Genomic DNA, 16340 nt, shown 5'->3' with positions numbered 1-16340 from the left:
ACCGTCACACAATGCCATCCCGTGCACAGGAAACCTGCAGGGTGACCGTCCCCTCAGGGAAGCTGCAATGCACCGCCACACAATGCCATCCCGTGCACAGGAAACCTGCAGGGTGACCGTCCCCTCAGGGAAGGTGCAATGCACAGTCACACAATGCCATCCCGTGCACAGGAAACCTGCAGGGTGACCGTCCCCTCAGGGAAGGTGCAATGCACCACCGTAACCCACCATCTTATGGAGAGGAGACCTGGAAGGTGAACGCCTCCTCACTCATGCAACAGAGAACACAATGCAGGGTGAGAGCTATTCACTGTGAGGAGGGGATCCTAATCTGATGCTGTGGTCATCTTTCCCAACTCGGTATCATGTGCGCATCCACCCCTCCTCCTTGCTGTCAAGCTGGGCCTCCTGTGCAGTGGGGGCACTGCCATGCCATGGGCTCAATTCCCTTTCCACATCCATTTTAGTGCGGAAATCAAAGGGAAACAGGGACCCTAAGGGACCGCCGACCACACATAGGCCTGTGTAGTGTAAATGTGTTGCATGGCCATTAGTCCTTGGCCTGTGATGGGAGTCTCTGGCTGAGTGTGCCAGGTGTGTAACTTTCTTACCTGCTTACCCCTATGTGTCGGGCCAGCGTGTCCCATGTGCTGCCTGCAAAAAAACAGAGACATGAAATATTCCAACAGCTGCCAAACAGCTGCACCCAAAATGTTACCAGGCAAGAGCGCACGCGTATGCGAGACCCTGTGCACATCCCCACACACACGAGTACCTGTAATAGCTGTGTGCATCGGTGTAGATCACGTACCAAGGGGACATTTCCCTGGTGCCAGCAGTACTATCCTCCACCCCCAGCACATGGAAAGATTTCCATAGGAAGCATGGCTGAACGCATGCATTGGTTTCACCAAGCCAAGCCAAAAGGAATAATCAAATACAGAAAGACAGCGAGAGCAAAAAGTCTATTTCTTGCAGGACTGACACCTCCACAGTATTAAAAAAAAAACGCTTTCGCAGCTGATAAACGAGGAGCTGTTTTCTCTTTCTGTATTTCTAAGTCCATTTGTCAACTCAGAAAATCAGTGAAAGTGTGAGAAAACTGTACAGTAAAGCAAAATCCTGCTGGAAAGTTTCAATCCCTACCATCTCTGAATCCATCTACTGCAAAACCTACCACATACAGACAAAAAGAGAGACAACCCCCATGACTCACTGGCACACAGCGAACCAGATAGGGGGAGGGAGAGAGAGCGAGAGAGAGATAGGGGGAGAGAGAGAGAGAGAGAGACTCACTGAACACACAAAATAGAAACTCGAAGGCACACAAAGACCATGAGAGCCATCTTGTCTGCCCAGCTCTACGATTCGTACCACTCCCTGTTTATTCTGTGCAGTCTTTAATTCAGATACTGTCCTTGTCTCCACCACCCTCTCTGTAAAAGAAATATTTCCTTAGATTACTCCTGAGTCTGCCCCCTTTCACCCTCATCCCACGACCCCTCGTTCTAGAGCCTCCTTTCTGTGCATTTATTCCTTGGCGGTATTTAAATGTCTCTGTCATATCTCCCCTTTCCCTCTGTCCCCGTATGCTTTAGAATGAGGACCACTGACCATTTTAGCAGCCTCCCTCTGGACTGACTCCATCCTGTTTATATCCTTTTGAAGGTGCGGTCTCCAGAACTGTACACAGCAATCCAAGTGAGGTCTCACCAGGGACCTGTACAGGAGCAAAATCACCTCCCTTTTTCTGCTGACTATTCCTCTCCCTATGCATCTTTCTGGCTTTTGCCATCACCTTACTTACCGGTTTGGTAACCCCCAGATCTTGCTCTTGCTTTGTGCACAAAACGTCACCCCCCTTCACTGTACTGCGCCTGTTGGTTTTTTCACCCTAAATGCACGACTCTGTATTTTTTTTTAGCATTAAATCTTGGCCACCAGACCCTAGACCATTCCTCAAGCTTTGCTACATCCCTCCTCCTATTTTACTAGCTGTCCACCTTGTTGCAGATTTTGGTATCGTTGATAAAAAGACAAAACTTTCCTGAAGCGCTTCCACTATATTGCTTACAAAAAAAAAGTGTTGAAAAAGAACTAGACCAAGGAGCAATCCCTGCAGCACACCACTAGTTTAACACCCCCCTCCTCAGAGACAGCTCCATTACCATTATCCTTCATCATCTAACCCAGTCAGTCACTCCAGGCCCCACAGCAAGGGTGCTCAATTTATGTATAGGCTGCTTATGTGGAACCATGTCAAAGGCCTCACAGAGACTCACAATGTCACTTCTGCACTTCCTGTCGCTAATGTACCTAAAAAAAAGCCTTGTCCCCTTCTCAAATCCTGCTTTACCCTATTTGCCATTTTTTTCTTTCTTTGCATCTTCTCTCTCCTGACTACTTCCCCAGTTTCTCTTAGATTTTCCAATGAGCAAGAGGTGCACAGATATAGAGAAGAGACAGACAGACTGACTCACGGACACAGACCCAGATCAGACACACAGAACAAGATCTCTGTGGCAGCAGGAAGGATCTGCAGGTCGGCACGGAGGCCTGGATCTCTCCTACTGGGGGTTGGGCACAGAGGTTTTAGTAGAAAACTCACAGTTGTAGCCCAGCATCAGGTCCAGGCCAGGCACAGTGTGCAGGCACACCTGGAAGGTGGCGTGTGCAAGGAGGAAGAGGAGACTTGTGACCAGGAGAGCTTTCAGCAGACGGCCCGTGTGACCTGCGAGAAAGAGAACACCACATACATTGCCTGTTGCTCAATGAGAGAGAAGGGTGTTAGGACCAAGGAGGAAAAGACTCAAAATCCTGCTTCTGCCACAGACTCCTGGTGACTTGGGCAAGTCAGCTAATCTCCCCTTGCCCTAGCTACTTATTTATTTATTTATTTAAAAGTATTTCTATACCGTCTTTACAAACAATGTTTAATCAAAACGGTTTACATATATTCAAATAATAATAGAAATTACATAATAAAAATAGTAATAATAAAAAAGACAGAGGGTTAATTAAGAGTAAATTAACTTATAGTGAATATAAAATTACAAAAATTGTTTTCATTAATATAAAATAATAAATTGTTTAAAATAAAATAGGTAACAAACAAATCAGTAATTAGGTAAAAGGAATCGGGTGCCAAACTGGATTTGTGAGTATTCTGGGAATGTGGTGTGATTATTTGGTAGATGGTATATGAAATGCAATTTGAAATAAGTGGGTTTTTAAAGATTTCTTGAAGTGTTTGGAGTTGGACATGGATCTGATAGAGTCTGGTAATGCATTCCACAGAATGGGACCTATGACTGAAAAAGCTCTTTTTCTAGTAATATCGAGGCGGGCTTGTCGAGGTGAAGGAATGTCTAAGAGATTTTTTTCTAGTGACCTTAAATGTCTGGTTGGTTTGTAGATTCTGAGAATGGAGCATAGAGTGACCGAATTAGGAGTGTAAATGAGAGAGTGTATAATGGATAGAATTTTGAATTGTATTCTGTATTTAACTGGTAACCAATGTAAGGATTGAATTTAGACTGTAAGCTCTTAATCATATAGTAACGACGGCAGAAAAAGACAAAAATGGTCCATCTAGTCTGCCCAGCAAGCTTCCCAAGGTAGTAACTGCCGCTCCGTGCAGGTTACCCAGATTTATTGTCATCTATTATAAAGCTCCCTGCTGAGAAGGCTTTTCATCATGCACCTGGCACTAAGGTTGTTGTCTGACATGTAGCCTCTGATACATGTCCACAGCTCTTACCTGTATGCCGCCAACCATCATTCAAGATGTTATGCTCCCAAGCTCCTGTTAGCATTGTACAGTATTTGGAAGTGGCCTCAGCAGCACTGCAGAATTCATGCATTGATCCAATAAAAAAAGGACTCTCAGTGTCATCACCCCACCTGCACCACTGCTCCAGACAGGACTACCAGAACGCTTCACTGCACAACATCTGTGCGGCTGTGCAACACTGGGACACACGTGCAAATGCGTGCAGAACATCTGCGCAGCTATGCAACGCTGGGACACTTGTGCAGATGCGTGCAGAACATCTGCACGGCTGTGCAACGCTGGGACACACGTGCAGATGCGTGCAGAACATCTGCGCGGCTGTGCAACGCTGGGACACACGTGCAGATGCGTGCAGAACATCTGCGCGGCTGTGCAACGCTGGGACACACGTGCGGATGTGCTACATATAGTTCTGCACTGAAGGAGAATGGCTAGAAAGTCACTTTCAGCTGGCTGTTCTTCAGCAGTATCGTAGCAGGACAGGGTCAGGCTGTGACAGCAGAAACTTCCCTGAGAGTCCATCCAGGCACAGAGCGCAAAGCAATGTCAAAGCTGTCGCAGGCCGATTTCCAGAGTGAGCGCCCACCTGAATACGGCAACTGTGCCTCCCCATCGCCAAGAGCGCCCAGTCCCTGCACTGCTGTTTAGATTTAGATTTTTTTTTTCATACTTTGCCCAAGGTATAAGGGAGGGGACGATATTATAATTTAGACAGCACAACGGGAAGAAAATTCATGGCCCAGCCATCGCGCAATGGCAGGAATTCAGGGCTTCGGCAGGAGCTGTGGCGTGCGGCCCCCCAGCTGAGGACCATCACTGCAGTGACGGGGCAGGGCATAAAATAGGGGGAAATCCCCAGGTAGTGAAGGCTCAGGGTGCCAAATCCTAGCCCTGGAAGCACAAAAAAAGCAGCGAGAAACTGCTGATTCCAAAACAAATAGATGCTACACACAGCTGGATTAAGAATGGTTTTCCCCTCCCAGCTCCAGCCCAGAGCAGAAAAGTTTCCTAAAACAAAACTGAAGCAGACACACCCCAGAAATTTTTTTTTTTTTTTTTCTGGGCAAGAGAAGCAGCGAGTGGCTCAACGCCCCATCAGGCAGCACAGAACGAGATAAAGGAGAGACTGCAGTGCAAGGCTGCCCCGCCGTGTGGCCAGCCAGCGTCCACTTCCACCCAGCACAGAGAGCCACTGCAGGACATTTCAAACGGTCGTGTGCCGCACTCTCCGATATTCTATGCAGCTCACAGCAGAAATCGTCCATAATCAGTGATCAATTTAATCCAAGTACAATACAAAGATAAGACAGGCAGGACATGGCACAGCGCAGCTTTGAATCTTGGAGTCCACTACTGACTTTGAATTAGCTAAAAACTCAAACTATAAATAAGTTAATACACCAGGCAATCATAAAAAACAAACAGCATCACTCAGCACAGTTTTCCATCTCTGATTGTGCCAGGTAATGCATCTTCCAGTGGAGCAGATTTGCTCAGTAGGCGGCTGGAGGGGGAACCCACACGGGGGCCAGCTGCAGTTCCACAATTTATGATTTTGGAGGGGAATCCCTGTCTCCCCCCCCCCCCCCAGTAGATTGAGGGAGGCAACCAGAGGGTTAAATTTGCCACCAGCAACTAATTGATTCAGCGCCTTCAGCTCTAGAGGTTGTCCAGGGCCAGTCAGGATCAAGCCTTGTATAAGAACATAAGAACATGCCATACTGGGTCAGACCAAGGGTCCATCAAGCCCAGCATCCTGTTTCCAACAGTGGCCAATCCAGGCCATAAGAACCTAGCAGGATCCCAAAGGGTAGAGAGAGTCCAAGCTGCTTATCCCAGGGATAAGAAGTGGATATTTGCAACTGGTTTATAGACTTTTCCTCCAGGAACTTCTTTTTTTAAACAGCTTTCACCACATCCTCTGGCAACAAATTCCAGAGCTTAATTACAAGTAAAAAAAACAAACCATATTTTCTCTTATTAGTTTTAAATGTAATATCCAGTAACTGCACTGTGTGTCCCCTGGTCTTTGTACTTTTTGAAAGAGTAAACAATTGATTAACGTTTACTCGTTCCACTCCACTCATTATTTTATAGACCAATATCATATCCGCCCTCAGCCATCTCTTCTCCAAACTGAAGAGTCCTAACCTCTTTAGCCTTTCTTCATAGAGGAATTGTTCCATCCCCGTTATCATTTTGGTCGCCCTTCTCTGTACCTTTTCTAATTCTGCTGTATCTTTTTTTTATGAATAATCTTTTTATTAATTTTTTCCAACAAAACACACACCTTTATCCAACAGCAGCATGTAATTCCATAGTCAGGATGTGTGTCAACATACAACAGCTTTCAACACAAGCTGTTATCTTTAGAAACCTTTACACTTATGCTATATGGTCATGTTATATTGTGCTGGGCGTGCTGTGGTAGCTATACTGCGAGAGACATACTATATTAAACATAGTTAGGGGCATACTGTGTTCCCCCCCCCCCCCCTCCCTCCCACACACTGGATCAGGTCACTCCACCATACAAATCGATACCAAATAAACTAGCGATACTGACAATGCATACGCCTAATCGGCAATTTTTTATTTTAATTTTTCAGATCTGCAGGGAACTGAGCTCAAAAATGGGACCCAGATATTCTGTGTCAAAAATTATTTTTTTTTCTAACACAAATCCAACACAGATGTTTTTCATGCCATCAATGGTGGAGTAGAATCATCCAACCATTTGGCCAAAATAAGGGAAAGCATTATAAAGCAGCCTTTCACCAATAAAGATTTGTCGGCCAGTCTAACCTTGGAATCCAGATTGACATAACCTAATAAGCAAAAGGCTGCTGACCAAAGAGTAACAGGCACATTTAGAGATGAGAAATATTTTGTTGCAAACAATTGTATTACTGTGCATTCCCAAAGGCAATGCATGAGCGATGCGGAGCTCTGGGAACAGTTGAGGCATTTGTCTGAGGCTGTTATTCTAGCCGCATAAGCCCTACATGGCCAAAATATAAAATTCTATGCACAATTTTAAAATGGGTCTCCTATAAGGTTACACCCTACATTGAACTCCTTACGAGTCTGTCACAGTCAAAAATGTCATCATCGGTCAAATTACCTGGTAGGTCCCACATGCAAACATCTGTTAGTGCAGTACAGATGGTATAATTGGAATAAACATGCAAAGATTTGTACACCACTGCAATAGCCACCTTTTTACTTGCAGGTAAATGTAATAAGCGTTGAAAAGGACCATTTGTTAAACCTTTACCCTCAGTGGCAGTTGGGGGCCCAGTGTAACTACGCAACGGAGAGCAGTACTCGAAAGTATGCATTCTGCCAGTTTGTAAATTAATAAATGGTAAAACGTTAATGATACCTTGCATGTAATGTGTATGAGATCTTTTAATCAATCAACGGCATACAATATGATTTCGGCCATGTCAGACCCGATCGACCTCTAACGATCTGTCAACATTTCCTCATTGCCCCTGCAATTAGTGACTGCTGAATGTGAGTTGGCAAAAACTTCTGAGCACGAAGCAAACCGGACAAACTGCACGGTTTCATGAAATCCCCTTCTAATCCTAGTACCAACAAGTTACTCGTGCTCCCCGTTATCCATGCCTTTAACAGGCAGGCCGCATTGTAATAATGAAGGTCAGAGGATCCCAATCCACCCTCCTTTACAGGAGTTATCAAGCCAGTAAATTTCAGCCTCACCCTCTTGGAATGCCAAAAGAATTTGGAACAAAGCCTTTGATGCAATCCGATATCCTTTTACAGCATCATAAAAGGCACCATTTGCAGGACACACAGCAATTTAGGGATTAATATCTTGACTAATGCTATGCGTCCAGATAAAGAGGGAAAAGTGGCTCCAGCAGATTCATTTCGTCCTAAATTCCTGAATAATAGGAGAAACATTAGAACAATACCCTAGCTCTGTGTTGCTACGAATCTTTATTCCCAGGTATTTAATAGTACATTTTGCCCAAGTTAATGGAAAATTCAGCCAGGTTTTCTGTAAGTGCCCAGCTATATCTATAGTCTCAGATTTGGACAAATTCAATTTCAAACGTGAAAAGCTACCAAATATCAGAATATTTTCAAACTGAAAATATGTATTGAGTGTCAAACAGATATACAACAATAAACTGAAACAGTCTTGATGAGGAAATGGAAACTCATTTTTCCAGATATTGACTCTCTTTTTACAAATATAAAGTGACCCTTAACCCCCCATCCCCAAAAGTATGAGCTCACGGTAGATACAGTATCAGGAGAAATCACACAGTATACTCTTATGTCATATATAAAGAGGAGAAATAATGTGTTTCGGTCTCGTCAAGAGTTTTGTTAACATCTAAATCAAAAATATTATCATCAATGCATGTGGTCCCAGTCCTGAAAAGGTCTCCACACCTCCCAGAACCTCTTCTTGCTCTGCGATATCGTAGCAGATATGGCTGACATCTTGCAATTCAAACGAACTCTCTGCTGAACTTCAGCACTGTGGGTATCACCTGCGATTTCCAAAGAAGAGCCAGTTCCATTCTGGCTGCTATAGATGGCAAAGCTGGATTTGAGAGGGCTCTAGATGCCTGTGGGGTTATATTAAGAAAACTAAAACCCACATCATTGTTTCAGCATCCCCTTCCAGCCACCCCAAGGCCTCTCTGCAGATTGGGACTATTTTCTCATATTCCCACCAAGCGTGTATAAATGTGCCCTTCAGGCCACACTCAACAAAGGCCGCTGATATAAACTTGGGGGGGCGAGATGCCACCTGACTAATAGTTTATAACAATTTTCCTGGAGGGCCGCTGATATGGAGCATTGTCTGCTTGAACTATGAACCTGGTCCCATATTTCTTCATTACTCTGTTGTCCCAAATCAAGTTCCCAAGCCCTAACCTGGGGAAATGGCTGTTTTACCGAGCAATTAACTAACATGTACATTTCTTATATCATGCCTCTCTTCTTGTCAGCATTCTCACAGATGCTCAGATATAGCCTTCCCCATGAATAAGAAAGGTTTAACTGCTGGGGATTGTAAAAAAAAATGTAATACTTGATGGTAGGCTAAGAAGTCACCTCCAGATAACTGATAGGTATCCCTTATCTCTGCCTGAGAAAATCAGCTTACCTCCCCTCAGCAAATGCTCCATTCTAGTAATACCTTTCATGCCCCATTCCTTGAAAGAATTATTAGTTCACCCGGTTGGGAAATGTTGATTATGAAATAAACAGGATAGTCGAAAATATTCCCTATTACCCACCAGCTTTCCTCACCACCTCACCCAGACTTCCATAGACCTATCCAGAGAATAAGCTCCTTCACCATTAGTACACCATGTGTTACGTGGTGGCCATGGTAACGCATTTAGAGCCATACCTCCTAATATGTTTTCTTCAGACTTAACCCATTGTTTGGGGGTAGTTTCCCTGTGCATATCCGTTATAGCCTTTCATTGGGCAGCCACGTAGATTTGGTACTCCTAGTTCCCCTCTATCCCTAGGTTGGTAAAAGTAAGAGACGGGATACACAGCGAGGTCGTTTATGCCATATAAAGCTGAAAAGTTTCTTTTGCCATGCCTGTAATACAGCTGAGCTAAGAAAAACAGGCAGGTAATAAATAGATATAGATATCGGGGTAGAATGTTCATCTTTACCACCACAATATGCCCCAACCACGAGAAATGTTCTCTATCCCATCTGTGCAGATCCTTCTCTATTGCAAGCTGTAGAGGGGCATAGTTTAAACGATACAGATCTGTCACTTCTGGCCCAATGTGTACCCCCAGTTATTTTATGGACTTACAGGCCCACTTAAATGGGTATTCAGTTTTAAGCTAGGCTACGCACCTTTCTGTCACATTTATATTCAGGATTTCAGATTTATCAAAATTTATTTTAAATCTGGAAGCCTTGCTAAAGGATTACAATTCGGAGGTAACGCCCCTAATAGATGTGGTCGGTTCGGTCAGAGTCAACAATACGTCATCTGCAAAAAAGCAAGATTTTCATGTGGAGATTCCCCCTGTGTATTCCGTAAATACTCGGAGACTCTCTGATTCTTGTGGCTAGTGGCTCTAGAAAGAGCGCGAACAACAAAAGGCAATAATGGGCAACCTTGGCGGGTTCCTCTCTGTACCTGAAAGGGCTCCCCATATCCCTCATTAACCTTGACTCTAGCTTGTGGATTCTGATATAATTGCCTGATCCGGTTTAAAAAAATACCCTCCAAATCGCATTTTCTCCATAACAGAGAATAAAAATGTCCAATGGACCATGTCAAATGCCTTTTCAGCATCAATAACGAGTAATAGTAAGGACATTTTCTCTTTTTTGGCCCACCAGAGAAAATCTATGACCTTGCGAACGTTGTCCGCCGCCATTCATTGTGGTACAAATCCCATTTGATCCTGATGCACTAAATGGGAGAGAACGGTGTTTAAACGCCCCGCGAACATTCTGGCTAAAATCTTCAGGTCAACATTAATCAATGAATTGGAGCGGTAAGACCCAGACAGTGTGGGGTCCCTCCCCGGTTTTGCCAGAATTGTTATCCCAGCTACGTTAGAGTGAGGCAGTAATGTTGCCCCTGCCCTTGTGCTATTAAATATTCTGTGAGGGGCCCTATTAATAAAGGGCAAAATTTCTTATAATAGCCTCCCGTAAAACCATCCAAACTGGGGAATTTTCCTGCTTTAAGGACTTTTAATGCCTCCTTAACTTCTACTGAGCTAATGGGATCATCTAGGTACTGAATTTGAGCTTCTGTCAGAGAGCATAAGGATATGGTTTTGAAATATGCTGTTATATTATCTAGGCTAATTGTGTCACCCCTTTTATACAATGATTAAAACACTCATATCTGAAGAGGATGCCTTCATATTGCCTGCAACATCTTTAATTTTGGCAATATTATTTTGTACGTTTAATGTTTTCAGCTTCCTTGCTAATATCCTACCCACTTTGTTATTGCCCTCAAAATATTTTTGTTTTGAGCACTCTAGTGCATGGGCTATCTGTGCAGTTTCTAACAGATTTAGCTCTCCACGGACTGCATTTAATTGATGCAATACTGTATTATTTTGGGACATCATGTAGGAACACTCCAACCTCGCTAATTCTTCTGTAATTCCATTTTTTGCCTTTCCCTCTTTTTCCGTAAGTGAGAGGCTAGTGCTATTATCTGTCCCCCATTACCACTTTGGAGTGCTCCCATAGATTTCCCACCGAACCTGCCATATCCACGTTCAGGTGGAAATTTTCCTTAAGGTTTGAGGTACTGGCGCCTGACTGACAGCCTGTCATAGTGTATATGCTGTCCTCCTATGACAGGCTGTCAGTCGGGCGCCAGTACCTCAAACCTTTATTTGAATCCGTTAATAGTAAGGTGATCCACATTGGGGCGTGGTCAGACAACACGATATCCCCTATCCCCACTCTTACTACCTTATTTTGCAAAGCTTTATCAAGTAATATAAAATCAATTCTTGAGTACGTCCTGTGGGGTTTTGAGTAAAATGTGTATGTCCTTGATGTGGGGTTGTGCTGCCTCCATATATTTATCACCCCCCATTTGGATGTCAAAGCCCTAGCTCTCCAACTGGCCATAATTCTGTAATTGGATGTGTCTAATCTGGAGTTCCTTACTATGTTATGATCTCCTCCACAAATAATTAACCCCTCTGCAATTTGTTCCAGTGCACCATCTAAAGATTTAAGAAAGAGTTCTGATCTACATTAGGTGCATACACGTTAACAAGGGTATATACCTCATTCCCAATTTTTATTTTTAATAAAATATACCGCCCATACTGATCTGATGTGTGTGACACATTCATATGTGAGGTGTTGGGATCATAATATTCCGATACCAGCATATTTTGTGCCCTTTGTACTAGCTGCCAGATATTTAACATGGTAACCTTTTATATTCAATAACCCTTCATGTGTTCTCTTTATGTGTGTTTCCTGGAGCACTGCAACCAAGACTTGGTTTCGTAATAGATCCTGCTGAAGCAAAGTCTCTTTTTGGGTGTGTTTAATCTCTTGACATTAAGAGACCATACATTAAGTAGTGTCACCATCCCCTCGTTCTATGCAAACATTCTTCATAATTAAGACCACCAAACACCTTCGTTGTGTTCCTCCTTTCTGTTCCCACTGTACCGTATCTATATGTAACTCAAATCTTCCCCTCTCCCTAATTACATATCCCTTCCCTCCTTTACTGTTCCCTCCCCTTGGATACCTCCTCCAAAAAGGGGCACATTACACTGACTGGTTGTCTGCCCCTCCCCCCCTCCCATTTTGAAAGTGGAGAGTTATATCAGGCCTAACGCTTTCCTGCAACCACAAAAAATACATTTTCAACTTGAGCCTCTGTCATCTCCACAATTACACACATTGTCCATCATCCATTTTTAACTGACCACCATAGCTTACAGCACCTCAGTCCAAATTCCTCCTTCACGTGCTCGCCAAGGCTTCCAGTCCGGACCTTGTTGTAATGTTCAGTGTACGATTTTGTCACTGCAGCCGCTTGTGGTTGCGGCCATCTTGGGAGTGTCATCCACTGCCTTTTAGATATAAAAGAAATGGGGAGATCGGCTTGTTTAAATGCTGCCTTGGCATCCGCTGCTGTTTTAACTTTGTAAGAGATGCATTTCACCATGAATGTTAGCCCAAAGGGGAAAGTCCATTGGTATCTTTAGTTGCTCCTCTAAGATCATAACATTTATGCAGTGTAGATGCTCTAGGTCATTATATATCATTATAGTAAGTCCTTCCCATGTCCACTCATGCTTTTTTCTGCAATTGAGTGTATCTGTTCCTTTGTGGAGAAGCTGTGCAGGCAAATCACGATATCTCTCGGCCTTCGCGCAATTTTAGGTCCCAGAGACTAATGTGCCCTCTCTATCTTTATTTGTTCTTTGGCACTGGTCTTGTCGACCCTTGCAGGGTGATGTCAATTGCAGCAGGAACTTGCAAAGTGCCTGGGCGACCATGTTGCAATCCTTGTATTCCGGCGTCTCCGGCACGCCGCGAATACGGAGGTTACTCCTCCTCGATCTATTTTCTAAGTCTTCTATTCTGTCCATTAGGCTGTCTTGTTCCTCCCGTCCTTCCACTCTCACATCGATTTCATCTACTCTTATGCCCAAAGATGCAAGGTCATCTTATTTCAGAAATGGACTGTAAAAGATCTTGTTTGTGTTGTCGATATCCGAGTGTAATTCTACTAAACATTCTCTTAACTTGGCCCTCAATGTTAAGTCTAATATAACTGACGGTGATGCTTGGTCAGGCTCCATGCTACAGGCCTCATCTGCAGCCTGATTGCTGTCACCATCCGCAGCTCCCCCACCACTTTAGCGTACAAAAATTGTTTAAGATCAAGATTTTTCTTCTTAGTGGTCATTCTCTGCTTTTCAGCTCTGTCGTGCTCTATTTCCAGGCAATTTCTATATGGATGGTGGTTTTTATAGTGGATTTGGTTGGATGCACAGGGAGCTCGCAAGTCACGTAGCCATTCCAACCAGTGACGTCAGCACACCATCAGAATATTTTGTAGCACCAATGGGAGAGCTATATGGGCCTTTACAAATAACATTAACATGACATCTGAAAATAACATTTTCAACTCGACTGCCTACCTGAATACCTACTATGAGCATATCTTCTTTAATTTTGCAAACTAGTAGTTCAAGAGAAAGTATAAATAAAGGACATCTCTTCCTGGTGCCCCTGCCCAGACTGAACACATGAGACATGGAGCCATTGATACAGATAAATGCCTTGGGATCTCTATAAAGAATTTGGATGGCCAACAGGACTGGACTTACAAATCCAAGTTTGCCCAATGAGAAATTTTAAAAGATCCCATGCCACCCTCTCAAAGGCTTTCTCTGCATCAAAACTTATAAAAGAATCTTGCAACATGTTTCCAAAGAAAACAGTAATCGCCTAATATTGGTGCCTGATTTTCTACCAAATGCAAATCCAGTCTGCTCCAGTGAAATTAAAAATGGTATAATACACTTAAATCAATGGTTATAATTTTGGCATATATTTTACTTCTTGTTTTAATAAAGATATTGGTCTAACTGAACCAGGATCTGTACGATCCCTGCCTGGTTTTTGTAAGAGTATTATTGCTGCCACTTTCATTGTGTCTGGAATCACCTCAATTTGCATCATGCAATTAAACAGTTTTCTACTGAATCCTGTAGGGCAGTGGTTCTCAACCTTTCTAATGCCGTGACCCCGAAATACAGTTCCTCATGTTGCGGTGACCCCTTGCCCCGCCCTCGCCCTGCGAGGGCGGGGTGAGGGTGGGGCTTTGGTCATATGGGGGCGGGGTTATGGATGGGTTGGATTTTAGTGCATACTTATTTATTATGACATTTATAAACAGAACCACCATTCCTCATAAAACAATAAAATTAAGAAACATAAAGCATCAGTTATAATAGTAAAACCATACTAATAAAAGAATATTTTAAAATTACTGATAAATAGAATTTCTATTAATTAAAATCATATACATTTTTATAATTTCCCAAACACCAATAATATTTCAAAACAGCACATATATCAAATAACACACAATAATTAAAACTAATAAGGATTTTAAAAAGCCCCTGCTGTCCATACATGGGGCTCTTGATTTCCAGTCACCCTGATATTGTCGAGGATTAGGAGGTTATCCTCTCTCTCTCACACATACACTCACATGTCCATTCTCTTTCACACATACACTGTCACATACTTACACATTCATGCTCTTATACCCAACCATAACCTCTCACTCTCACAGACACTGATACACTCTCAGGGTGTAAGACACTCTCTCCTCCCCCCCCCCCCCCCCCCCCTCACACACACTCTTACTCCCCTGGATTTTCTCATACACACTCATGCTCTCACTCTTACTGGCTCCCTCACAACCTCAGAGCCTCTCAGATAAAACTCTATGCAGCAGAAATAATGCTGAATGTTGAGAATTGTGTTATGCAGACTAATCTGGAAAATGCACTAATTTCTACATGAGTCATAATGAATCAGTCCTCAGCTGCAGGCATCAATTGATTATCCTGGCTCCCTTTATGTTTGCCAAATACAGTTCATGTGTAACAGCAATCCTAATTCTCCACCAGATCAAGCTGATTTCACATCCCACTTCATACTTAGTCACCTCCAGCTGAGTCAAACAATTAATCTAATTACTGCCACTGCTGCCACGTGGCTATTGGGGAGACACTGATTGCTGCTATTGGCACTGAAGCCCATTCTGCTGCCTCCTCTGTGCAGGCCCCGTGGGTTTCCACTTCCTCCATGTTGATCTCGTACATTGTGAGATCCGCCATAGAGAAAGTGCTACTCTTGCACATTCCCAAAGATTACATGTACCAATCAGTAAAAAGTATTTTTTTTTACATCTGCTTCCCTTTCTAATTTTTTGCCATTTCCTTTTATATTGCCTTTTTTTCTCTTTCTTTTCTCTCCACCTGTCTTCTTCCCTCAAACACACAGTCAGGTTCTCATTCTCACATGCATTTCTCTCTCTCACACACACACACAGGCTCTCACTGGCACAGGCTGTCTGAGTCTCACACACAGGCTCTCTCACACCCCCACATGCTGCCTTGCTCAAGCACAGGCTCTCACTCTTACATGCTGTCTCTTTCACACACACAGAGGCTCTCACATGCTGTCTCTGCAAACACACACAGTCTCTCAACTCATCTCATACTCGCACACACCTCTCTCTCACCTCTGGGCCTCTTCTTTACGGGTTGCCACAGGATGGGCTCTGCAGTGGCCCTAGTCTTCCCGGCCCCGCTGCTCCTCTTCTGCACGCGGCTGAAGCGCCTCTTCTACCCACGCGGCTGATGCGCCTCCTCCTTCCTCCCCGTGCGGCTCCGGCAACATTTGTCTTCCGGGGCAGGGCGGGCAGGAAGGAAGTAGGAGGAGCACCTGCAGTGGCTGATACACCTCCTTCCTGCCTGCGCGGCTCCAGCAACATATGTCACTGCGACGCGCTAGCTTTTTGGGCCATGTCTCTTCCCTTTTGGGGTTGGAGGAGGCAGGTCGCCAGCTTCACCCCGCCTCCCCGCAGCAGCCGCGGCGCCGCGGACCGGCAAAAAACCCCAACGGCCCGGTACTGGTCCGCAGACCGGTGGTTGGGGACCTGCTTTAGGCGACCCCTGCGTTTTGGTCGTTCGACCCCCGCCAGGGTCGCGACCCACAGGTTGAGAACCGCTGCTGTAGGGCCTTATATAAAAAAAAAAAAAAAAAAGCGAAGTTAGACCATCAGGACCCAGTGACTTTTGCAATTTTAACTCTTTAAGAACCTGGATAACTTCATGTTCTGAGAACCGAGTAAGAACATAAGAAATTGCCATGCTGGGTCAGACCAAGGGTCCAACAAGCCCAGCATCCTGTTTCCAACAGAGGCCAAACCAGGCCACAAGAACCTGGCAATTACTCAAACATAAGAAGATCCCATGCTACTGATGCAAT

At 44.1% G+C, this 16340-nt stretch overlaps 1 protein-coding gene across 3 annotated transcripts in view; it reads right to left on the bottom strand.

Annotated features, from left to right (window-relative positions):
* The window catches only part of PIEZO1 (piezo type mechanosensitive ion channel component 1), a 203736-nt gene that overhangs the window by 134587 nt on the left and 52809 nt on the right, over positions 1 to 16340 (bottom strand). For all 3 annotated transcript variants that reach the window (XM_029608624.1, XM_029608626.1, XM_029608625.1), the window contains exons 3-4: positions 2609 to 2731; positions 612 to 654 (exon numbers count right to left, since the gene is read on the bottom strand). In XM_029608624.1, coding sequence (XP_029464484.1) covers positions 612 to 654; positions 2609 to 2731 — 166 coding nt within the window. The remainder of the gene's footprint in view (positions 1 to 611; positions 655 to 2608; positions 2732 to 16340) is intronic.

The sequence above is a fragment of the Rhinatrema bivittatum genome, chromosome 7 (assembly GCF_901001135.1).
Source record: "Rhinatrema bivittatum chromosome 7, aRhiBiv1.1, whole genome shotgun sequence".
NCBI lineage: Eukaryota > Metazoa > Chordata > Amphibia > Gymnophiona > Rhinatrematidae > Rhinatrema > Rhinatrema bivittatum.
Note: the sequence above shows the minus strand (reverse complement) of the source record. Positions and strands in the feature narration are given on the sequence as shown.